The 23,663-nt window shown below is 50.3% G+C and overlaps 2 protein-coding genes across 6 annotated transcripts in view; one reads left to right on the top strand and one right to left on the bottom strand.

The window, feature by feature from the left end:
- DGLUCY (D-glutamate cyclase) overlaps positions 1-9,183 on the top strand; it is a 51,905-nt gene extending 42,722 nt beyond the window's left edge. The window contains 3 exon segments of the mRNA XM_059915242.1: positions 2,252-2,403; positions 9,035-9,107; positions 9,110-9,183. Of these exon segments, the coding sequence (XP_059771225.1) occupies positions 2,252-2,403; positions 9,035-9,107; positions 9,110-9,183 (299 nt within the window).
- Positions 9,184-13,419: 4,236 nt separating this feature from the next.
- Positions 13,420-23,663, bottom strand: part of GPR68 (G protein-coupled receptor 68) — a 28,875-nt gene continuing 18,631 nt past the window's right edge. For 4 of the 5 annotated variants that reach the window (XM_059914830.1, XM_059914828.1, XM_059914831.1 and 1 more), the window contains one exon: positions 13,420-17,740. In XM_059914830.1, coding sequence (XP_059770813.1) covers positions 16,527-17,642 — 1,116 coding nt within the window. In that variant the 5' untranslated portion in view covers positions 17,643-17,740 and the 3' untranslated portion in view covers positions 13,420-16,526. Of the gene's footprint in view, positions 17,741-19,028; positions 19,053-23,663 lie in introns of all 5 variants that reach the window. The other variant, XM_059914829.1, reaches the window with a different exon arrangement.

A 23,663-nucleotide genomic window follows, 5' to 3' on the forward strand; every position in this document is an offset into this window, starting at 1 on the left:
ACTGCAACGGATGTTTATGAACTAGTGAGTTTTATATTGTTATACCTGATTCATGACTAAAGTCTTAAAATGAAAGCTATGAGGTCTCTGGTTGTGTCTGTCTGTATATCTATGCATGTATGTTATAGATAGGGTATTTTTCTACCTTCTGATGGTATTGCCGAAAGTAACTTGTAGAAGAACTCTAATTGGCTTAAAAGTAAGCACCTTTGAATTAAATAGTTCTAAATATAACAGACTAACCCAAATATTTTTCGAGTTCACATGATCTAAGATTAACCTTCAGTAAATAAAAGCAAATTTAAAGTTACTGCTTTAATTAAAATAAGCATGTCTTTAGAGTTATCAGCATTAAATATAAAACTTTTATTCTACCTGGGTTTACTAGTCAAATAAGTTCATGTTATGTCTGTTACGAAGTTTATCAGCAAGAAGAATAGCTTGGGATGATAGTTGACTTTAATGTCTCATGAAGTTTTCATGAGTACTCTAAACATAATTGTTGGGAACAAATGATTTAGATAAATATTGATATAAATGGGATAAGACTTAAAAATAACTTTGAAAATCTTTTGGTAATTTAAAACTTTAGAGTTTTTCTAAGTTAAGTTAAATGATGGGAATTCATTGAATGTCTAGATCATTTCCAAATAAGATAAAATACTGAAATATTAATTGCTAAATAAGTCTAAGTTTACCTACTTTTGTCTTCTTATTACAAAAAAAAAAACCTAAAGATGTTTGGGTCTATTATACATTATGAAATGTATTAAAAAAAATACTGGGGGCTTCCCTGGTGGCGCAGTGGTTGAGAATCTGCCTGCCAATGCAGGGGACACGGGTTCGAGCCCTGGTCTGGGAGGATCCCACATGCCGCAGAGCAACTAGGCCCGTGAGCCACAATTACTGAGCCTGCGCGTCTGGAGCCTGTGCTCCGCAGCAAGAGAGGCCGCGATGGTGAGAGGCCCGCGCACCGCGATGAAGAGTGGTCCCCACTTGCCGCAACGAGAGAAAGCCCTCGCACAGAAACAAAGACCCAACACAGCCATAAAAATAAATAAAGAAAGAAAGAAAGAAAGAAGCTTTCATAAAAAAAAAAAAAAAAAAAAATACTGGTATAACAAACAGTTCACAATTGCTTACTTCTTAGTTTTCACTAGAAATTAAGTTTTCTAAGGGTTAAGAATTCTAATTAATATACCATAAAACTAAAACTAAAATAAATAAGGAAAACATCTTCATATGTAAGGAAAATTTTTAAAAGGTATAAGGAATGGGAATGCATTTTGTTAAAGGAAAGGAAAGTAAAAAGTTAAAAAAAAGAGGAAAAGCATAGGACAAAGTTTGAATGTGGAAAAAAAAAAAGGATTTGTAGGTTTATGGAAAAGGAACTCTGAGAAAAGAGTTTTGTGTGTGGTCAGGACTGGCAAAGATTAGAATATATTCAATTGAGTGAATGAATTTTAATATTAAAAGTAAGCTGATAGGGCTTCCCTGGTGGCGCAGTGGTTGAGAATCTGCCTGCCAATGCAGGGGACACGGGTTCGAGCCCTGGTCTGGGAGGATCCCACATGCCGCAGAGCAACTAGGCCCGTGAGCCACAACTACTGAGCCTGCGCGTCTGGAGCCTGTGCTCCGCAACAAGAGAGGCCGCGATAGTGAGAGGCCCGCGCAACGCGATGAAGAGTGGTCCCCGCTTGCCGCAACTGGAGAAAGCCCTCACACAGAAACAAAGACCCAACACAGCCATAAATAAATAAATAAATAAAATTAAAAAAAAAAAAAAAGTAAGCTGATACAAAATTAGAATCTTGTTTTCTCTCTGTATTAAGAAGACAAAAGTCTCCTCTTGATAATTTATAAAATGTTTTTCTTTACCTTTCATTAGTCTGCCTATAAAGAAGGGATTTTATGTTTTATCAAAATAATTTCCTATGTTGTTTTTATTAGGTCTTTGATTACTGGTTTGCTACCAAACCAATGCCCCTAAAATCCTTTTTTCTTTAGCTGAAGATGGTTTTTAAGGTGAGGGCTTCAGCCATTTTGGTGAGTTTCTCTGTTCTCCTGGGTTTCTCCTGTGTATACGTGTTATTAAACTTTTGTTTAACTTTCTCCTGTTAATCTGTCTCATGTCAATTTAATCGTTTGACCAGCCAGAAGAACCTAGAAGAGTAGAGGAAAATTTCTTCCTCCCAGGCAAATGACATGGCTTTTGCGATCCTATGATGGAATCATTTTTTTTTTGTTCCAGGCGTTTCTAACTGGGGAGGTTATGCCTTGGCCTGGGCGCTGTACATCCTGAACTCATGTGAGGTCCACAGACGTTATCTGAGGAAGGCAATTGGGCCCTTCAGAGCACCTGGAGAACAGAACTGGACTCAGGCCCTCCCATCCATCACTAAGGTAACATAGGCCAGCAGGCAACTCTCATGGATGCAACTTTTTCCCCGGATGAGGAGTAGATGCGATATTTCAATCCATAAGCCAGGGGCCAGCACCACTGCTGCGCATCAGAAGCCAGAGGCAGAGCCTGCCTTGAAACAAAGGTCTCCCATCAGGCAACCACTGGACTGGACTTTGACCTACTAGTGACTCTAAATCATTATGGAAGATCTCATATAAATGACCATTTTCCTTCTAATTTGATTTTAGGCAGGTTGCTTAACCTCTCTGAGCCTCATTTTCTTCCTCTGTGAAATAGGGGCAGTCGGCATTCTCAGAAGAACGGAATACCTGACCCATGGTAGGCACTACATAGCGGTAACTGTAGGTGTCCTTAGCATCTCCCTCCAAGGAGTTTACAACCTGGCAAGGGCGCTGAAACCTCCGCTGGCACCGTCAGCCATACTACACGGTGCTAAGGTGTGAGGGCCCGAGGTGGGAAGAGGACCCTGTGGGCTGAAGGCTGGGAGGGATAAACCCAGTGGAAGGGGCGGCATCTGGGCAGGAGGAACGGCAGGAACAGAAGCTGGGAGATGGGGACCAGCTTAGCGCCGGTTTGGGGAGACTGCTCTTGAGGTGGACGGCAGCAAGCCAGGGTGTGATAGGAGCAGAGGAGGGCTTCTGACCCCAGCATCCACAAAGAGGGGGTCCGCAAGTCCTCCGAAAGTTTGCAAAATTGTTTCATACATGGATTTTCCTGGGCAAGAATCCCTGGTTTCATCAGAGTCTCCAAGTAGTCTGGGGCCATTAAGAACCCCTGGCAGAGGGAGGTCACATTAGCCAGATCCAAGCAAACCACGACTCCTGACTGAGGCTTCTACCTGAGAAGTAATAGGGAGCCACGTGAGGGCTTTGAGGGAGGAACCAGGGTCCCACTGGGTGGCTTTTGAGTGAGCTCCTCTGACTGCAGAGCCAACTGTGAAGGGCTGTGTGCAGTTCCAGGCGTTCCCCATAGACCAGTGCAGAGGCAGGACACACACGCACACACACACACACACGTGCACACGCATGGCTGACGTATGTGAACTCACATATACGTGCAGGGAAAACAAAAAGAGAGAAGGCCAGCCAGCCCTCTAAATGCTTCCAGCATTCTGCTCCCGGTCCTGGACCCTGAGCAGCGAGATGGGCCCCTGGAGACTCGGCTGTTCCTACCTCAGGCCTCGGTTCCCGCGGCTCTCGTGACACCGATTCCAGGCTCAAACCCCCTCCCCAGCGGGTGCTCCTCGCAGAGCTGGGACCCGCCCACCCCGGACAGAAGCTGGTGGCGCGTCAACCTCTACCAGGCACCTTCTAGGGGAATTCTCCAGAGTAACTGGATCACGGGAAATTGGGGCCAACGCCCAGACTTTACATCTAAATCCCAGGTCACAGGTGACTTCACCTGTGAGCGGACAGCTTCGCCTGAGGGCAGGCAGGCAGGAGGGTGGGAGGCCTGGGGACACCTGGAGAACAGCAGAGGGAGCTGGGGTGTTTGGCCTGCTGGAGAGAGGATTTTGGGAGGCCTGAGATCTCAACAGCTTCCTGGGGGAGGGGCACAGATACCGTCCTCCGCCGCATGAGAGACAAAAGCAGGCCAGAAGGCAGAGGTTCTGGTTCAATGTGAGGAAGAGCTTGCTCTCCTCAGAGCTACTGCCCAAGCCTGTGAGGAGGGAGCTCTCGGACACAGGGAACGGGTCAGCGTCGGGCAGGGGTTTCTCGAGTTCCGTCAGGCTGACCACAAGGCCATTCCCGGACAGTCCAAATAGTCTCATGCAACTTAAGGCTTCCCCAGTCTTATCCCCCACCAAAGGCATAGATTGGTAAATGAGGAAAAAACAAAACAAAAAAAACCTCCTGGAAATCAGGAACCAGGTCTTTCGTATCTGCTTTCCCAGCAACTAGTGGAGGGAAACCCAGTGCTTGGTAAATCCTTGTTGAATGAATGAGTGTATGAATGAATGAATGAATGCCGTGCTTTATTAAAGCAGTGATTCTTCCAAATTTAGAGGCATCTAAAGGACATTCCAGACAGCAGGAATCACCTCAGGGGCATCTTAAAGCGCACAGTGGGGCCCACCCCAGGGTTCCTGATTCAGTAGGTCTGAGATGGGTTGGAGAATCTGCGTCTCTGACAAGTTCCCAGGCAATGTTTCTGCTGCGGGGACCACATTTGAGACCCTGGACGAGACGGTGGGTTCTCAGCGTCGTGGCAGAGGCTGGCGTGGGGAGATGGGGAGGCGATGCAGGAGACAGGAAGGTTCCTGAGCGTTGAGCCTGGAGACAGCAGCTGAGGTGGGGCCGGTGCAGTTGCAGGTCCCCCAGCCAGCCAGCAGCTGAGGTCCTGGGGCCCCTCGCTTGTGCGAAGCGTCTGCATCCAGAGCCCCTCCCTGCCTCCTTCCTGTCCTTCTTTTACATTGTCTCGCACCCTTTCTGCTCCCTTTTTCCTTCTGCCTCTGTGTCTGTCTCCCTCCTGCACCCGCCCCCATTTCTCCCCGGATTGGTTTGTTATCCCCACTTTACAGAGGAGGGGGCTGAGGCTCTGAGAGGGAAGGCGGCTTGCCCAAAGCCACACAGCGGAGAGGCAGAGCTGAGTCTAGGCTCTCTGACTCCATACTCTGAGCTCTTCCTGATGTGGCTCAGTAGTTTCCTAGTTTCTGGCCATGCCAGGGTGCAGGAGAGGAGGGGAAAGGGGGAGTCGCGCAGCTGAAGTGACATTTTCAGGGGAAATGGTCTGCCCTAAAGGGCCCCAGGGATCCTTCTATGCTTTCTTTACACTTCCTGGATCTGAATTGGAAAAAAACACTCAGAGGGCCGCCTCACACATGATTCCTGACTCATGCAGACACAAAAGACAGAACCAGCCAAACAAGTTCACGCAGCCCCACGCTTACCCTCTGGGGATGGAAATTCTCCTTCCACATTTCCACCCAGTCTTCATAAATATATTAATAATGTACCGCCCTTATAAAGAAAATGAAAGGGAACATCATTAAAACAAAATTACAAACACATTTTTGTATAGCCCCTCCTCTGGGCCAGGCCCAGGCTTGTTCTGGGAGATAGTGAGGGGTAAAGAACCCAGGGTGCACGGGGGAGGTAATTTCAGGAGCTGGGATAGAACTGTGCACACTGCTTGTAGGGACACAGAGAACAGGTGCTTGGCTCGTTCAGAGAGCTCAAGGAAGTCTGCCTGGAAGAGGTGGCACTAAACTGGGTCTTGGAGGGCGAGTAGGATATAAGGAGCCAGGTGAGAAAGGGTGGGAAGGACCTTCCAGACAGCAGGACTCCCAGAAGCGAAGGTGCAGAGACATGAAGCAGTGCGTTGTGCAGGGGATAACTAGAGTCGTCATCCTGGAGTTCAGTGGGTCACTCCATGGGGACGCCTGGGTCATCAAGAGATGCCGGACAGAGCTGTGGCCTGAGTTTTGGTGAAGTTTGGCTGGGTAGGAGCGGAGGAATGTCCCTCATCTCTCTTCTGTGTGTTGCTTATAAGAAGGGCCTCCCATATTCAGGGGATGTGATCATGACTGTAGCAGGAGTGGGCACCAGGTTGAGGAGCCCAGGGAAGGTGGCCACCACCAACCAGGGCACACCCTGCCCACTCTGGCCCTTGGCTGTGCCCCAGGGGTTTTACTTGAGGGCGAAACAAATTGTTGGAGGACATTTCCCAGAGCTTATCAGGAGCCAAGAGCTGATTGATGACACCTTACAGGAGGGACTAAGGATGGATGGATGGACGGATGGATGGACAGACTGCTGGTAGGCTGGCTAGCTGGATGGATGAATGAATAGCCTGATAGATTAATGGATTATGGTTGGATGGATGATACAGAGAGGCAGGAACATGACTTCTGGCCTCATCCTGGCCACCATTCTCTTCCAGCACTTTCACCGCACTCCACTTTCTTTATATTTTTTAAATTGAGGTATAACGAACAGAGTAAAGCACATAAGCTCCAGTGTACAGCGGGTGAGTTTTTACACACGTACACCCCATGCAGCCACCACCAAGACCACGATGCAGAACAGCTCCAACTTCCCAGGAGGCCCCTTTCTCCCACCCCACTCTGAACAGCGGCATCACCTGAAAATCAGCCCATTGTGCTCCAAGCATGAATCAATAGTGACCACCCACACACTCAGCCTCGACACCCAGAAGTCATCCTGGGGCCTCTTTCCGCATCCACAATGAGCTAGGCCCCAGGCCCTGCTGCCTCTGCCCACTTCAGTCCTCTGTCCCTCTCCTCCTGCCCCACTGTCTCAGCCTGGACTGGTGTGGCAGCCCCCAGGCCCTCTGCCTCTGCCCACTTCAGTCCTCTGTCCCTCTCCTCCTGCCCCACTGTCTCAGCCTGGACTGGTGTGGCAGCCCCCAGGCCCTCTGTCTCCAGCCACTCCCTGGTCAGTTCTCCTTCCCGCCCCACCACCTCCTCTTGGTGGGGCCTCCTTGAAGATGGTCTGGTCGTTTAGGGATTCCTGGGAATTTGCAGGCTGTCACCGTTGGCCCAGCTGGTCCCTGTGGCTCTTGGAGGCTGAGTGCCAGCCAGTTCCTAAGCTGTTGACTGATCTCGTGCACCCTGAGGACCCTCAGGGCTCTGCTTGGACCCAGAAGGATGTGAATGGTGGGGGTAGTGTGCTAGGGGGAAATGGCCATGTGGTCCCAGAAGCCTTGTCCCATAAAAAGAGGATATGTCCCAATGGAGAAGAGAAATGGGAGAATAAAGTCCAAACAATTGACGGAACATGCCATTCTGGGTTGGGTACCCTTGGGAAGGGGCTCTTGGACAAAAGGCATGCCTGGAAATGCTCTGGGCCTCCCTCCTACCTAGGGCCCCAGGGAAGAGTGGAAATGCAGCTTCTCAGGCCAGGTGCGAGTAGAGACAGGTCCTAGGTGATACTTGCCAACACTTTCTCCCTTGTTTTGGAAAGTTTTCAGTGAGTGCTCCCCGTAGCCCCCGGCTTGGCTCACTCCTGCTCTTGTCACCTGTGGTCCTAGTTGCCCCTCCTCCAGAAAGTCTTTCTTGAGCCACTTCAATAAATGGGGTTGGGGGCCCCTGCTCTGTGCTGTGATCCCCCATGGACTGTGCCTGCCTGATCAGTCATCTAGAATGTGACGCCCCCGGGAGTGTGGGGGGCAGGTACCATGTCACATTCACCACTGTATCCCTGGTTCAGGTCCTGGCACAAAGCAGGTGCTCAATAAAACTTTGATGGGTGATGGAAAGAATGAGCAAATGCCTGAGCAGGAAGATGAGAACCCTTCTCTGGTCTGTTGTGATCCTCCTGCTCTAGATCCCTTTGTCCCCTTCCTTTGTTTGTAGAGGAGAAGAAGGAGGTTGTGCTTGATTTCTGCCCCTCAGGCACCATCCTCTCTCCTGTGTCTTCAACTAAGACCCACCTTTCTCAGGGGGACCTGAACTGTTCAACAAGGGACAGACACGTTAGTGGCTTAGACAAGTAGTTCTTTGGCACCTTGTTTTTGGAGGGAGATAGAAGGAAGCAAATCAGATCACTTTTTAAAAAAAATCAGCAAGTCAAAGAAGAAAGCTCTGGGCTAAAGACCAGGGGACCCAGCCCTGCCAATAATAATCCACCTCATTTCATGAGCACCTACTGTGTGCCAAGGACCACGCTAGGTGCTTTACTTGCATTTTCTCTTTTTTAAAAAAATTAATTAATTAATTTTGGCTGCGCCATATCTTAGTTGTGGCACGTGGGATCTTTAGTTGCGTCATGCGGACTCTTAGTTGCGGTGTGCAGACTTCTTAGTTGCAACATGTGGACTTCTTAGTTGCGGCATGTGAACTCTTAGTTGCAGCATGCATGCGGGATCTAGTTCTGGGATCGAACCCAGGCCCTCTGCATTGGGAGCGCGGAGCCTTACCCACTGGACCACCAGGGAAGCCCTGCATTTTCTCATTTAATCCTCACAACAACCTTCTAAGGAGGCATTGTTATTATCATCCACCTCCCCATTATACAGATGGGGACACTGAGGCACAGAGAGGTTAACACACCTGCCAGGAAAGACCCAAGTCAGATCTGTCTGATTCTAAACCACTCTGCCTGCTGGGCCCAGGGTGGGGTTGCATTTTCTCCGTGCCTCTGCTCCCTCCAGATTCTCCCACAACCGCACTGGGTAAAGTCTAGAAGGTGACTGCAACAGGGCTAACAGAGGCTAATAGTGAGGAGGAACTCTCAGGAGGAACAGGGGCCTTCCTGGCACAAAGGCCATTGGCAGATAATGCAGAGCTGGGCAGGGCTAGGTTGGCAGAAGTAGCCAAGCTGCCCCTGCAGAAGTGAATCTTTAGTGTCTGTTAAGAAAATGCAGATTTCCATAAAAAACATACTATTTAGTTACATGAAGGAACAGCCCAAACTGTTCAAAGTAGCAGCTCCTGGGGAGTGGATTGGGGAGCCCATGAGGTGTGATGTAGGACACTGTTATTTTTCACTATGAGTCTTCCAGTGGTGTTAGTATTTTTAACCAACATTCCATTTTTTAAAAAGATACTATGTCAAGTCAAACGTTCTTTTTCCACTTATAAATGTATGTATTTCTTTCTTTTTCCTCCCCCTCCACTGCTTCTATCTCTGCCCCATTTCCTTCCAGGAAGAAAAAATGTTGGGCATCCCGGTGCAGCATGGAGTCCGGAGCGGAGTCTCGGGCACCCTAGGCATGGAGGTGGCGGGCTGCCCTTCCATGGCACTCACGCCCAGATGAGCCAGAAGCTGGTAGACATCACCATGGCGCAAGGGTGACCGTGCGCATTACAGGCATGGGGGGGTGCGTACTAGAAGGGTCTAGGGAGGAGTTCCCTGAGGGCCCCGGCTTTCTGCTACCACAGCCTTGCAAATAAACACTGGCCCTGGGTGAGCAACGTGCTCCACACTGGCCTGGGTCACGGCGTGCCCACCTCCTGGGTCGGGGTTGGGGGCGGCGGGTAACGCAGGTGATGTGGACCGAGGAAAACAGTCCTCTGGGGTCCCCAGTTTTGGCTTTTATTCCTAAGTGCCAGGAGGCATTGATTTCAACCTCCTCACCCTGGTTTCTTCAGGCCACCCACGCGGTCTGCTCTGAGAGTCTTCTGACCAATCACTAATGGGGACGCCAGTGAGCAACGAACTTCCAGGCAGACACAGAGGGTCCTGAATAATCCCCCAGGCTAATTAAGAAACAGGAAAATGTACAAATGTGTAGTGTATATTACGAAGCTCTGGGGCTTCACTAAAGGTTTACTCATCACCACCAACAACAAAATATTTATACCTTCGAAATGCTCTCTTTTTCAAACAACATTTTGTTTATTGAGGCAAAAGATTTATCTCCATCACTTCCCCTGTGCCCCTCCCCCTCCCTTACCCCCTTACATCCTGATCCCCCGCCGCAGAGCCTGACACCTCTCCCACCTCCTCCCTATCTGCTCATCCCCCACTCCAGAGCCAGACTCTGCCCTCCTTGCATAGAAGGGCAGCCACATTCCCGGAGCCCGGGGAGTGGGTCAGGACCTTCCAGGGCTTAGATCACTCACAGAGTCCTCTTGGACAGCTCATTGGTTTGCCCTTATCTCCTTCACAACCTCCCACTGTACATTCCCCGACAAAATCCAAAGTGTAATTACCACGTCCCATTACATTCACGTATTGAACCAGTGCAGTATCTTGTGCTGGATCATCTAGATGGGGTAATGTAAGCAGCTTTTGGCAGGAAAGAGCTTTTGTCTTGTCACTTTAGCAAAATTATATTGTAACTAACCTTAAACCAGGCACCCCCTTGCTCTACTCATCTCTGGCCCAAGCACACCTTTCAAATCTTTTGCTCACACAATACCATGCCTAAGCTGTTGGTTCTTTCTGTAGATCAAAGAAGTAAAAATGAAGAATAATTAACAGATGACCAGATCTCTTCTCTAGCTTCCCCTTCAGTAATCTCAAGAACAAACTATGTGAACGAGGTAGCATCTGAAGAAAGATCACAAGGAGTCAGCGAGGCTTTCACGCAGTGGGACATGCCAATGAGTTTGATCCTCTAGCTCAATGATTAACTGAGATTACTTTCCCTTTTCCCTTTAAAAACTTTCAAGGCCAAGCAGAATCTTTGGTGCTGGTTTTGGGGACAGTAGTCCAACTTCTCCCCAGGTTGCAGGCTTCTGATTAATAGCAACGGTTTCCATTTCTACCAACACTTGTCTCTCGAGTATTGATTTTTGAGCAGTGAGCAGCTGGACCTGAGTTCAGAAATAGTGGTCCTGCTTCCCAGCTATGGCCCCAAATGTTTATTGTGCCTGTTTTATTTCCTTAAGCATGTCAAGTTTGATTCTTTTAGGGGCATACGTTGTAAGGCATGGAACACATACTATAGAAATTAAATTGTTCACTCAACAGCAAAACCTAAGTGTGTAGTTCAGTGATCTGGGGTTAACGTCCAATGCTCCCTACACACGGTGCGGTGAAGTCTTTGGCCAGAAGTAGCTGGGGTGGGTGCTGTCCTGACATCCCTTTGTCATTCTGGTGGGGAGTCCCCACCTACATGTCTGTGCTCCTGCTGGTGTGGCATCAGGGCCACTGTAGTGTGCTCACCGTCCTTCTCCATTTGTGACTTCTCACAGATCGCTGAACCCACCTCAGCTCTAAGCCTCACTGACCAGGTCTCCTCCAGTTACAATTTGTGTCCCTGATTTGGGTCTGCAGAGCTCCATGTAATGGGGACCTCTGATTGAGAGTGCATCCTGGCATTGCTGAAATCTTGATGGCTAGAGAGAGCTGAAACATCATCTGCTAAGACTCTCAGGACTTTTCCTACTCATGTTTTGGGGGAATACACACTAATGGGCCTTTGGTTTTGCAGTAGTAATAGCAGAATTCTATTCGGGCGTGGAGGAGTTTGAAGCCTGACTGTGTAATAGGTTATCTTCCCTGTGGGCAGAAGTTTATGGGGAGAGATTTAAGTCATTTGGGAAAGAGGCTAAGACCCGGGTGGAGCCCAAAGAAGGCTGAGAGTACAGGTCCTAGTTCTGGAGCAAAGCATTCAAAGGTCCCCCTGCAGGGAGACACAGGCCTGTGGCCCTGTGGCAGGGGCTAAGGTACAAGAAAGGGCCAGGAGAAGATCCCTTAGCAGGATCCAGCCCAGGGACCACTGGAGCTCTGAGTTCTAGGATCCGGTTTTATGCTTTTCTCTCTACAGTATGATTCCTGCTTAGGCCTTTAGTAAAATTTTGCTCAAGTTCACTCTAGTCTTGGCTGTCCTTTGGAGGAGGCCTGTGTCCACATCTGAGGTGGCATGGTGAGCATGGCTCTGACCTCGAGAAGCTGGTTACAGGGGGACAAGAGGTGACCTACAGGAATAGTGGGGAGGCCCAGGGTGAGAGATGGGCTGGGGTATCCACCAGGATGGATTCCTGAGGCGTGTGAGCATTCCTGGGCATTTCTAGGAATATTGAGAGAGGATCCTGGTAAGCAGTACCTGGGATGCTCTGTGGGTGTTCAAGGGCAGGCTGGAGACCTTGGGCACATCAACGTGCACATGCCCCACAGACTCTGCAGGTGGGATTAGAAGTTAAGCGAGCCAGGAAGGGTGTCAGGGCTCCTTAACCCCCGGCTATCCTCTGGCCAAGTGCCCCCCTCATTGCTCAGCTGGGCAAGGCAATCCTCTGAGGTCATTTCCTTCCTCTCATTGCACAGGCCCTGCTGACTGCCAGCCCCACCTTAGTCCAGCCCACTGCATTCTACTACTTTCTGCCCATTCCATGTGGGTTCCACTGGCTCCACAGAGTCTAACTCTCAGATTCAAAAGACCACTGCTCTAGGCAGGATGGAGATGTGGCTTAACAGCAATTCACATAAACTCAGTATATGTCAGTGATGTGATGTGCTTGCCAGAAAGGCCATTACGTCAGTAGAAGCACAGTGAGGTAGGTGGTCCCTTTCTCCCCCGCTCAGGTTGGACAGACTGTCTCACTTCAGCTCCAAGCACCACAATTGAAGAAGTGGGTGTTGTTCAGATGAGGTACAAGAAGGTGAATGCTCAAACCTTAAGTGGAGGTGGCTTGAAGATCTGTATGTCAGAGGCTGGCTGGATGCTCACTAATTCTGCTTCCTCTTCCTGCATACATAGGAAAACTACATTTCCCAGTCTCCCTTGTAGTTAGGTTGGGGCCATGTGACTGGGATCTGGGCAATGGAATGTGAGTAGCAGGGATACCAACTACTTCCAGACTTGGCCATAACCCCCCTGTGAGATTCTTTTTGTGCTGCTTCCCCTGCCTATGTGGATGGAAGGGGAAGACCCCATGATGGAACCTCTTGATGGACAAATCCTGAATCACTGCCATCACTTGGGAAAAAGACTTGCCAGAAAGTAGTTGCTCGTCGGACTTTGCATGAACAGGAGATAAACTTTTATTGTTTTAAGGCAATGTGATTTGGGGGTATATTTGTTACTGCAGTATAATCCAGCCCTGTCTAATACAAGCTTGGAGATTTAACACTGAGAAGTAGGATATGAGAATTTTCTTCAAATACCAGTACCTAAAGGGTCATGTCTTTCCAGAGGCCAGAACTAAGGCCAGTGGGAAAAGTGGTTCCACTTTGGCTCATTAGGAGTTAAGATTTTCTGCCCAACCTTGGAATAACTTGTCTTGGGTAGTAGTGAATTGGTGTCATTGGTGGTATTTGCAGAGAAACTGGGCTGTCATTTTGGGCAGATATACAGGGGATAATTCATAGGGAAGGAATTGGAGATCATGACCTCTGCAGGACTTTCTAACACTGATATCTAATGTCTGATCTACCAACGTCTTTCTGATAGTTGTTGAATTAAAGCAAATGGAATTGACACACCATTTCCCCAGAGCACTGGGCACCATTGTGACCCCAGGGTTATTGCCATCAAAGACCATCATCTTGCCAGATGAATTCCTGGAGGCTGCAGAATCATGAGCTGCAAGAAGCACATTTTTCAGAAAAGCACTGAACCAAAGAGGTCCAGATTCTGGCTCTTTCTTGGTTGTACCAGCCAGAGAAAAGCAGCAGATGGGGATGTATTCTGTGCTGAAAATTTCTCCCACACTTGTCTGGCCAAACCACAGACCAGTGTGTATAAACAGGAAGATGAGCCCTCGTCTTACTAAGCAACAGTGGTGAATGAGAAAGGAATCTAATTGCTTTTGCCGCCTTCAGTCCAAAAGAGATGGACCTTTTCTTCCACCTTTTATCTTAGGAAAGAAAGGAGTCTTAATCCCCAATAACATCCTCATTTAGTCTGTTTGGAAGAAGGATTGATTCTTCCAGAGCACTCCAGGACTCCAGGAATCTGACTCCAGGGAAGGATTAAGTGACTAAAACCAAATTTACATTTTAACAGGATGCATTTAATCCTTCATGATAAACATGGAGGTGCCACTGTTGAGAAGGTGCTCCAGCTTAAAAAGGCTGATCACTAAATGTGGGGCTCCCCAAACACAACCCAAACAGTAAGAAGAGCCCCTCCAAGGGGTGGGTACAACAGGCCTTCCTGCTTTGGCAATCTTCACTAGTGATGAGGGGACTGATCAAGCCCTCCCTCACCGTGGGGAGCAGCTATTCAGGAGGTAGAAGGGGTCCTGTGTCCAAGGACAGGGACTGATATTTTCCAAACTGCAGGGCTGAGTTCTGTCTTCAGAGGGGAGGTGGCCAAGTTAAGTCCCAGAGTGGATTTGCAACAATGTGCTGCAGAGCTCAAGACACTCCATGAATCTCAAGAGGAAGAAGGCCCTACTTCATTTGAAGGCTTCATCCTTCTTGGCCACTACTGGATAATCAAAGACAAATCCCCTAATTCCTGCTCAAATTTTCTCTGAGAATGTCAATCCCTGGACCTTCCTGACTCTGTTGGGTATTTCATGGGCTCTCTAGATCCCCCTGGTGTTAGAAGACCCTCCGTCCCCATAAGAACTGCTGCACACTCCAGCTGTGGCTGGTTACTTTGCTTTATTTGCAGACTCAAGTTTGCTACATAAATCCATTGCATGGTCCAACACACGTATACTTGGCATAAAAGAGAGGACAATACAAAAATACAACTCTTGATAGTAAATGGAACTGCCCTCAGCTCATGCCAGTTTATCCCAATGGGAATGTCCATGTTTAAGATCAAAACAGGAGGACATTTGGAATGAGGAAGCATGGAGGTCTCAACCAGTGTCATTGCCCTTGTAAGATCCTGGTCTGGGGCTGGGTGGCCTTTTTTTTTGCTACCTGCAGACCTGGTCAGTTCGTCCTCCATGAAGGGGAAGAGAACCTCCCCAGGTTATGGAAGGCCATACAGAAGGAGCTGGAGCAAGCCCTGGAACCCCACTTCCTTAGGGCACACCCACCCTGGGCTATCAGTCTCTGGACACCTCTGATGGGAGGGTTAAGAAACTCAGGGTGAATCTACCTCTGGGAGAGGGGAGGGGAGACATGAAGAGAGATGATTGAAAAAAATGTTCTCCCTGGCAGCCCTTTAACAGATTCCAGAAATCTTCTACTGATGCCAGCTTCTATCTTCCCATCCCTGGTCCCTCCCCGGGCTTGAGCCCACCTAGCCTCTTAGCTGTGAGAGCTCAAATCCCAGGTCTTTGGGGGAAGTCAGAACTGGCTCCAGCCCACTGACCAGGAAATCTGAAGGGCTAGCATTTCTAAAAAGGTGGGCAGGTCCCTGGAGCAGCAAGACGCTCCTCTGGTCCTTGGTATATCCCCCAGGCAGAGGCTTAATATGATGGGGCACGAAGTTGCAGAAGCCCTGTCACCAGCCTTCCAGGACAGAACAAGAGACGGAGGTCAGTACCCTGGTCTGCATGTGGCCCGTGGGCCCACTGTCACTCTCCAGGGGGGTGGGGTGGGACATCTGGCAGAGGAGCAGTGCTGAAGGACCAAGGAGGCAAGGCGAGCCCAAGGCCCCCTCCTCTTCTTGTCACAGGAGCTATTTAAACCACAGTGGAGCTTCACCCCGGGGCTGTGGGCTGAGAGGTAACAGAGCGTGCATCTCCGTGTTGTTTGTTTTGTTCTAAGAACTTGGGGAGAATGTCATGCTCCTCTCTGAGACTGCTAGGCACTCCAGTCTGTGTGGCAGGGGACACTGCCCGCAGTCACATGACCCTAGCCTCAGTGGTTTGGGGCAGAGCTGTCATGGAGACCCTGGCATTTTAACCACGGACACACACACACACACACACACACACACACACACACAAAGTCGCAGGCTTCCGGGTCTGGTGCTTCAAGGCAGATAGAAACAGAAGATGAATTGAGGCGAATCTGTGTAGGGAACTCAGTTGGATATACTGCTTCAGGCCTCTGTCCTGACCCATGAACTTCAGTGCTGACTTTAAAGGACCACAGACATCGCCCTACGGAGCCCCAGGGAGCCCTAGGATTTGTTTTCCATCAGCCCTGGGGCTTGGGGAATCTGCTCAACTCTCCTCGCCTGTGAAACTGTGACTTGGCTGTATCTGGTGTCTTTCCTCTGCCTGTTACTCCCCCACTGTCCCCCACAAACACACACTCCCAGTGCCCCAAACCCCTCCCTACATTCCTTCTCCCCATCCAACCTCCGGGCCCACTCATCTTCCTTCCCACCCCTTCGTGGAGTGAGGCTCAAGTATGAATGATAACAATACACTTTCGTGTGTCACCTCCCCCGATTACACCAGTGCATTTGGACCGGTATCATCGGTGACAACGGCATGGAAGGCCCTGGCAGGTGTGCCCCCAGGTACCCACTCTCATCTCCCAGGCCCCTCTCTCCACGTCCTCACACTCTGCATCCCCCACCCGAGCTTCTCTTTGCAAACCTCCTGGAGGTGAGCAGGTCTTCCTCCCACCAGCCGCCCAGCTGGCGGCAGACGACCCCCATGTGCCGTCGGGGCTTATCCCCACACTCAACAAGCAGCCCCGTCGGACTCGGCAGCCACAGCGGGTTCCCTGGAGCCAGAGAGGTTGTGCTGCGGCCCAGACCCAGGGCCCCGTGGCCCAGGTCCATCGTCCCCTCCAGCAGCCAGAGGCACCTGCCTTGGCCAAGTGGGCAGCAGCCGTCGAGCAAGCTCAGGCCTGGCTTCGCCCCGCACGCGGGTGACGGGGTGACGCAGCTAGGCCAGTCCGCCCGCTGGGGACCCTCCCGCTCCGGGTGGCCGCGAGGTCTGGAAGGCCGGGTGGAGCTTCGTCAGCACGTTGGGCTCCTCGCTCTTCCCTGAGGCCTCGGGGGTGCCCAGTGGGTAGGCCTCCCGGGCCCGGCCAGTCCTGGCGCAGGTGAGGAAGGCCAGGCAGGCCCCACGGAGGCGGGCCAGGTCCCTGTGCGTGGTCTCGCTGACGAAGCAGTAGAGCACGGGGTCGGCCACGCAGTTGAAGCTGGTGAGGAGGAGGGAGAAGTGGTAGGCGTTGAAGATGCCCTTGGCGAAGTGGCAGCTGGACTCCCAGAGGCTGCGCACGAGCAGCAGCGCGTGGTAGGGCAGGAAGCAGGCCAGGAAGATGACCACGGTGCTGAGCACCAGCCGCTGGATCTGGTCCTTGCGGCTCTTCTGGGTGCCGTGGCTGCGGCGTACGGCCCGCAGGATGCCCCGGTACGAGGCCAGCAGCAGGCAGATGGGGAAGAGGAAGCCCACCAGGAAGCGGTAGTAGTTGATGCTGCGCTGCCGGGGCTGGAGCGGGTAGTGCTCGAAGCAGACGCGGTGCCGGTCCCGGTCCTCCACCACCTCTTCGTGCATGAGAAAGTAGATGCTGGTCAGCAGCTCCTTGGCCCAGATGAGCACGCTGACTCCCACGGCGGCCTTCAGGGTGCGGAACTGATGGAAGCGGAAGGGATGGGCCACGGCCAGGTAGCGGTCGATGGAGATGCAGCAGAGGAAGCCCACGCTGATGTAGATGTTCTCGTACAGGAGGATACCGCACAGCTGGCAGGACAGGTCGCCGTGGGACCAGTTGTCGTGCTGCAGCACGTACTGCAGCCAGAAGGGGAGCGAGCAAATGTAGAAGAGGTCGGCCACTGTCAGGTTGCACAGGTACACGCCCAGCTCATTCCGGGCCTTGATCTGCAGGTAGCCGAAGTAGAGGGACAGGCAGTTGGCTGGAAAGCCCACCACCAGCACCGTGACATAGACCACCGGCGCCAGCGTCTGGTGGATGGTGTGGTCGATGGCACAGCTCAGCGAGCCGTTGTCTCCAGTGATGTTCCCCATCTTTGGGCCTGGAGGGGCCTCACCCCTCATGGGCTCAGGAATGCACCAGTCTCTCTACCGCCATCTTGTTTCTAGGATGTGGTTCAGGCTGTAGCAAAGGCTGGGCCTCATTGGTGATGGGTAAGGCCCTGAAAGTCAAAGGTGGAAAGGCTTAGGATAAGAGGAGCTAACGTTTATATAGCACCTACTGTATGTCAAGCACTCTTCTAAGTGCCTCACTTAACTTAGAAGATGATCCAGCCAACCAACTCCAACTCAGCTGAAATGTGATTTATGTCTCCCCATCCCCCTTCCCTGGCGTCCTGTCCCTTGTTTACTTTCCTGGTCCCTCGGTGCAGCAAGCAAGGCCTGGAGCTGGTTCCAGGGAAGCTCCAAGGGAAGCTCAAGGTGAAGAACAATCCCAACCCACATAACAGTGAGGGCCCTAGCCACTCTCTTCTGTAGCATTCAGCACCATTCACATTTTTCCTACTTGCTCACAGGAATGTACCAGGTCAGTAAACTCTGAGGCCACAGCCCCTCCTCGGGGCCTCTCCATACAGCACGATAGAGGTCCAGCCTGGTCCACATCCTGCTGTGCTCTGGCAAGAAAAAAGGCTAAGCTTCCCGCAGGGCACTGCTTACCTCCGTGGAATTGGGAACCTAGCACAGGGGGCCAGGCACCGACAGACATGAGCACCAGGCTAGGGTCAGCTGCTCACAGGCTGTGCAAGTCGTTTACACTTTCTTAGCCTCAGTTTCCTCATCCATAAAATAGGGATATGGGAATTCCCTGGCAGTCCAGTGGTTAGGACTCGGTGCTTTCACTGCTGGGGCCTGGGTTCAATCGCTGGTTGGGGAACTAAGATCCTGCAAGCCGTACCACGAGACCAATAAATAAATAAATAAATAAAATGAGGATAAAAACACCTGCCCTCAGGGTCAGTATCAGGGCCACATAAAATATGTCAAAATGCATGTCATTGTTTTTCCAAAGGCAATGAGGCAGAATAAAAGATGGTAGTCTTACTCACATTAGTGAAAAGTTCACATTGTTGAGAATTTAACAAAGAAAATGCTGTTGCTATACATACAAATACATTTGAACAAGACAGAATAAAAATTTTTTGTTGTAGGCCTACTTTATAAATTAATATATCAAAATGAAAGGACTGAGCTGCTCTATTGATTTAACACTTCCGGCTCAGATGAAAAATCTCACTGTGTCTAAATTAACTTTTTTGCTGTTGTTGTTTGTAATCATCCTTCCAAGGAGACTTTTTAGACATTTTTTTTCCTAACCACCTGCCCCCATGAAATTTTAATATCCCAGATGTATTTCATATCTGTTTATGTATCATGGGCTTTTGGAGGATGACAAGTCACTATAATATCTAAGATTATTTTCACCCCACCTACAAACCAATCTTCACCCACCTTGAGAATGCGTCGTCTGTATGGCTGCAAATTCCAAATGAACGGGGTCTGCATTAAGTTGTTTTGTGGTATTAGCAGATCAGTCTTGCCCTTTGCTGTCTCTTCACCATAGTCAAGCTGGGGCTCACAGACCAGACGGGAAACCCCTTCCACAACCAACAGCGTCTCAGTCACCTGCTGACCAGGGTCCCTCCCTCCGCAGCCTCCCTCCTGCTGGCTCCTGACTGGCCCTGTAGGCACCAGAGCCCGGGCTCAGCCTGGAAGTTGGCAGAGCCTTCTGGGAAGGGGCCCAGAGATATTCCAGCCCAGCAGTTCCTGTCCTGGGGTTCATGGAGGATAAACTTGAGGGCTTCCCCCGAAATCACATGCTCAAACTTGTAAATATTTAAGTATGTGCATTTTTCCTGGAAAAGGGTCCTGTGGCTTTCGTAAGAGTCTCTAAAATGGGCGAGAGATGGGTCTGGCCCAAAGCTGCCCCCTCTCACCTGGACTCCCTGTGGCTCTCTCCGTGGCCAAGCCTCCCCCACCCCAGTGCTCCCACTCACGCCCCTGACCATTATCCCCCGGGCAACCACAGCAATCTTTCCAAAATACAAACTGGATCCTCCTCTTCCTTGTTTAAAACCCACTGAGACGGTTTCACAGTGAGTTATCACACCCACAGTAAAACTCCCAGACTCTTACAAGACCCAACATGATCCGGCCCCAGCTCCCCCTACCTTGTCTGCTGCCACCACACTCCAGCCTCACTGGCCAGCTTTCTGTGCCTCGTCACCTGGCCTCGCTCCAGTCTCTCCTGGAGTGCTGCCCCCTGCCCTCTCCCCACCTCCACCTCCACCTCCACCTCAAGGCTACTCCTTTGCCACCAGGTCTCAACTTAAACACCACCCCCCTTGTGAGGCTCTCCCTGACCACCCCACTAAAGCAGCCCCTCCCCCATCACCATCACACCTTCCTGTTTCATGGCTCCGCAGAGCTCCCATCAGTGTCTGAGATTTTTCTTGTATGTTTACTTGTCTGCTTGTTGATGATCTGTCTCCTCCACGAGGATGTAAATTCCAAGAGGGCCTTGTGCACCTTGAACAGTGCCTGGCACATCACAGGCACTCCTGAGTACTTCTAGAATGAATAAGTGAATGCCACTTCCCCATTTTACAGATGAGGAAACTGAGGTTCGAAAGGGGAAGTGACTTGCCCAAAGCCAGTCTAAGGAAGGAAGCATGGGCATTAGAATCCAGGTCTCCTTTCTCCAAGTCCCACCTCCCTGCCACGTCTGGTCCCCACCTGAGCCTCCCCGCAACCTCTCAGTCCCTGGAAGACGAGGACTCCTAGGAGGGATCACCTCCCCATCCTCTCTAGGATACAGGCCCGGATTTTAGTGTTGGTGGTGGAGGGAGGTGCTTCTTGTTGTTGTTTTCAATTGTGGTTTGATATACATAACATAAAATTTACCATGTCAACCATTTTTAAGCGTACAGCTCAGTGGCATTAAGTACATTCACACTGTTGTGCAGCCATCACCACCATCCACCTCCAGAACTTCTTCAGCTTCCCCTGCTGAAAATCTGTACTCATTAAACACTAACTCCCCATCCTCCCTCCCCCGAGCCCTTGGCAACCACCAGTCTACTTTGTGTCTCTATGAATTTGACTGCTCTAGGTACCTCATATAAGTGGAGTCGCACGGAATTTATCTTTTTGTGGCTGGCTTATTTCACTTAGCATAACGTCCTCAAGGTTCATCCATGTAGTAGCATATATCAGAATTCCTTCCTTTTTAAGGCTCAATAATATTCCATTATATGTATAGACTGCATTTTGTTTTTTCCATTTATTTGTCAGTGTTTCTACCTTCTGGCTATCATGAATAATGCTGCTATGAACATGGGTATACTACTTGAGTCCCTGCTTTCAGTTCTTTTGGGTATATACCCAGAAGTAGAATTACTGGATCATATGGCAGCTCTATTTTTAATTTTTTGAGGAACTGCATTCTGTTTTCCACAGCGGGCTGCACCATTTTACATTCCCACCAACAGTGCACAAGGGTGTTTTCTTGTTTTTTGCTTTTTGTGTTTTTCTTTATATGTTTTGATGGTGAGAGGAAGGAGCGAAGGGGCAGTTGAGGCCTGTGACCCCTAAACTCTGCACAGCCCCGCGAGTCAAAATTTGGTCCCATTCGTCCTCCTCTTGCCAGCCCTCCTGTGCCTGGATCCCAGGCCCACACCTGAGCGGTCCCCCAGGGACACCCACCCAGGACGTCCGTGTCTCTGAATTTACCTCGGGTTCTCCGCAGTCCACATAAAATCTACCCACAGGAAGATAAAAATTCATTCATCAGCACAGGCTCCCAGGCACCAACAAAATCAGGCAAAGGAAACCAAAGTGAAAACACGTCCTGTCAGGTCTTAGGAATTTGTTGAGAGTCACGTGGCTGAAGCCTATTGTTTGCTAGTGCTGAGTGCACGCATGTGTGAGGTGGGGCTGGTGTGACCGTTCCTCTTTCCCAGGCCAACGATAAGCGAATTCCAGCAAGCAAAGTCAGAAATACTCAAGTCTGCAGGGCAAAGAAGAAACACATACGACGTTTAGATGAAAACACCTCCTGTGTTCACACTGGAACCAAAAGAGGTTTTTGGGCTTCTAAAGAAGCAGTTCTGAAACTTAGATGCATCTGAGTCACCTGGAGGATTTCTTGAAACAGATTACGAAGCCCCACCTCCAGAGTTTCTGACTCAGTGGATCTGAAGTGGGGCTTGAGAATCTGCAACCAGCCGTCAGGTGAGGCTGGTGCCCCCGGGCCATGGACCACACTTTGAGTAGCAAAGCATTCACAGGTCTAGAGGCTCTGGGGTTTCACTCCTGATCAAGTGTCCTACGTGAGTTCCCAGGCTGGAGCACAGAGGTGCCTGGAAGGGGAACTTAAGACCCGGCAGAAGCTGCTGGGCAGAACCAGAACGCAGCCCTTGTGGGAGATCAACAACCTGACTCGGGCTCTCAAGACAAGTGACTGCGTGTGTCACGGTACTCACACCTTGTATTTGCAAGATCTTTCACAGTTTACACAGCATGTCACATCTGCCCTCTGGTCCCATCTTCACAGCAGCCCTATGATCTCCCCCATTTTAGGGATGAGGAAACTGAGGCCCAGAGGGATGGAGTGGCTTGTCCAACAGTCCCACACCTCCCGGTTTCATTCCACAAGTATCCATGGAGCGTCTGTTCACGGCACCCGGCCGGACATGGGGGACTTAGAGATAAAGAAGAAATGGCTCCCACCCTCAGGGAGCCTCCCATCTTGTAAGACAGGAACGCCACATGCACAAAGCAGTGCCACTCAAGGCCGTGTGAGGTGGGTGCTGGGGGCATCCCTCCCACTCGCATTTAAAGCTGGCTTGGGGACTTCCCTGGTGGTCCAGTGGCTAAGATTCTGCACTCCCAATGCAGGGGTCCCAGGTTCGACCCCTGGTCAGGGAACTACATCCCACATGCCGCAACTAAGAAGTTTGCATGCCACAACTAAAGGTCCCGCATGCTGCAACTAAGACCTGACGCAGCCAAATAAATTAAAAATAAATAAATAAACATTAAAAAAAATAAAATAAAGCTGGCTTGTTCTTTTCACTCCACACACACACACACACACACACACACACACAACACACGGCATCGCCTCTGTGGTTTCAATGCCGTCAACACTCTGATGACTCCCAGATGTCCTCCCCACCTCCAGGTGGAAGGCTGACAGAACCAGCTTCCTCCCGCTGCACAGGGCATGCTCTGTGAGGCCCACCCTGCTTTCATCATTTTCTCCACTAGTCTGTTCTTGGAGGTGGCATCTCCTCCTGCCCAGTCGCTCATGCTGGATGGCTGGCCTTCAGCTTCCTCCCTCTTCTTCGTCCACAGCATCCACTTGATTACTCAGTTCTACCATTTTCAACTCCTAAATATTTCCCACATCCGTCTCCTCCTCTTTAGCTCCCTCCCCAGTGCCCCAGATTGGCTTGGTCAAGACTTCCTCCCCAGAATCAGTGCACGGCCTCCTATGGGATTCCCTGTCTCTGCCTCACCACCCTCAAAGCCATCCTCTAAAACAAGAACCTAACCTAATCACTCCTGCTTCAAACCCTTCAATGGCTCTCCAATCATCCATCCATCTGTCCATCCATCCATCTACTCATTGACTTATTTGTTGTTACAACAAATACTTATTGAGTGTCTATTATTATATGGAAGGCACTGTACTAGACACTGGCCCCTGGTGTAATTCAAGTTGCTTTTAGTTTCATGGGAGAGGGGAGAAGAAAAGAGAGGATTAGCTCCCAGGGAGAGTACAGGACATTAAGGGAGTTCATAGGAGGTGAACTAACCCAGCTAGAAAAGCCTTCCTGAGCAGCACTTTACTCAAAGACCAGAAGAAGGGGGAAGGGCAGCTAGGGAAGAGGGGAGTTTCTGCCTGTGGAAACAGTGCGTGCAACAGGCCAAATGCCAGAGAGACCGAACGGGCACCTGTGTGGAACTGAAAGTAGCTTGGCACAAACAGCTAGGTGTGAGGAGGGCGTGGCCAGAGAGGGGACAACAAACAGCTATAGAAACTGCCAACTAATTAGAAGGAGATGGGGACAATCAGGGACA

This window comes from Balaenoptera ricei, chromosome 2 (genome assembly GCF_028023285.1).
Source record: "Balaenoptera ricei isolate mBalRic1 chromosome 2, mBalRic1.hap2, whole genome shotgun sequence".
NCBI lineage: Eukaryota > Metazoa > Chordata > Mammalia > Artiodactyla > Balaenopteridae > Balaenoptera > Balaenoptera ricei.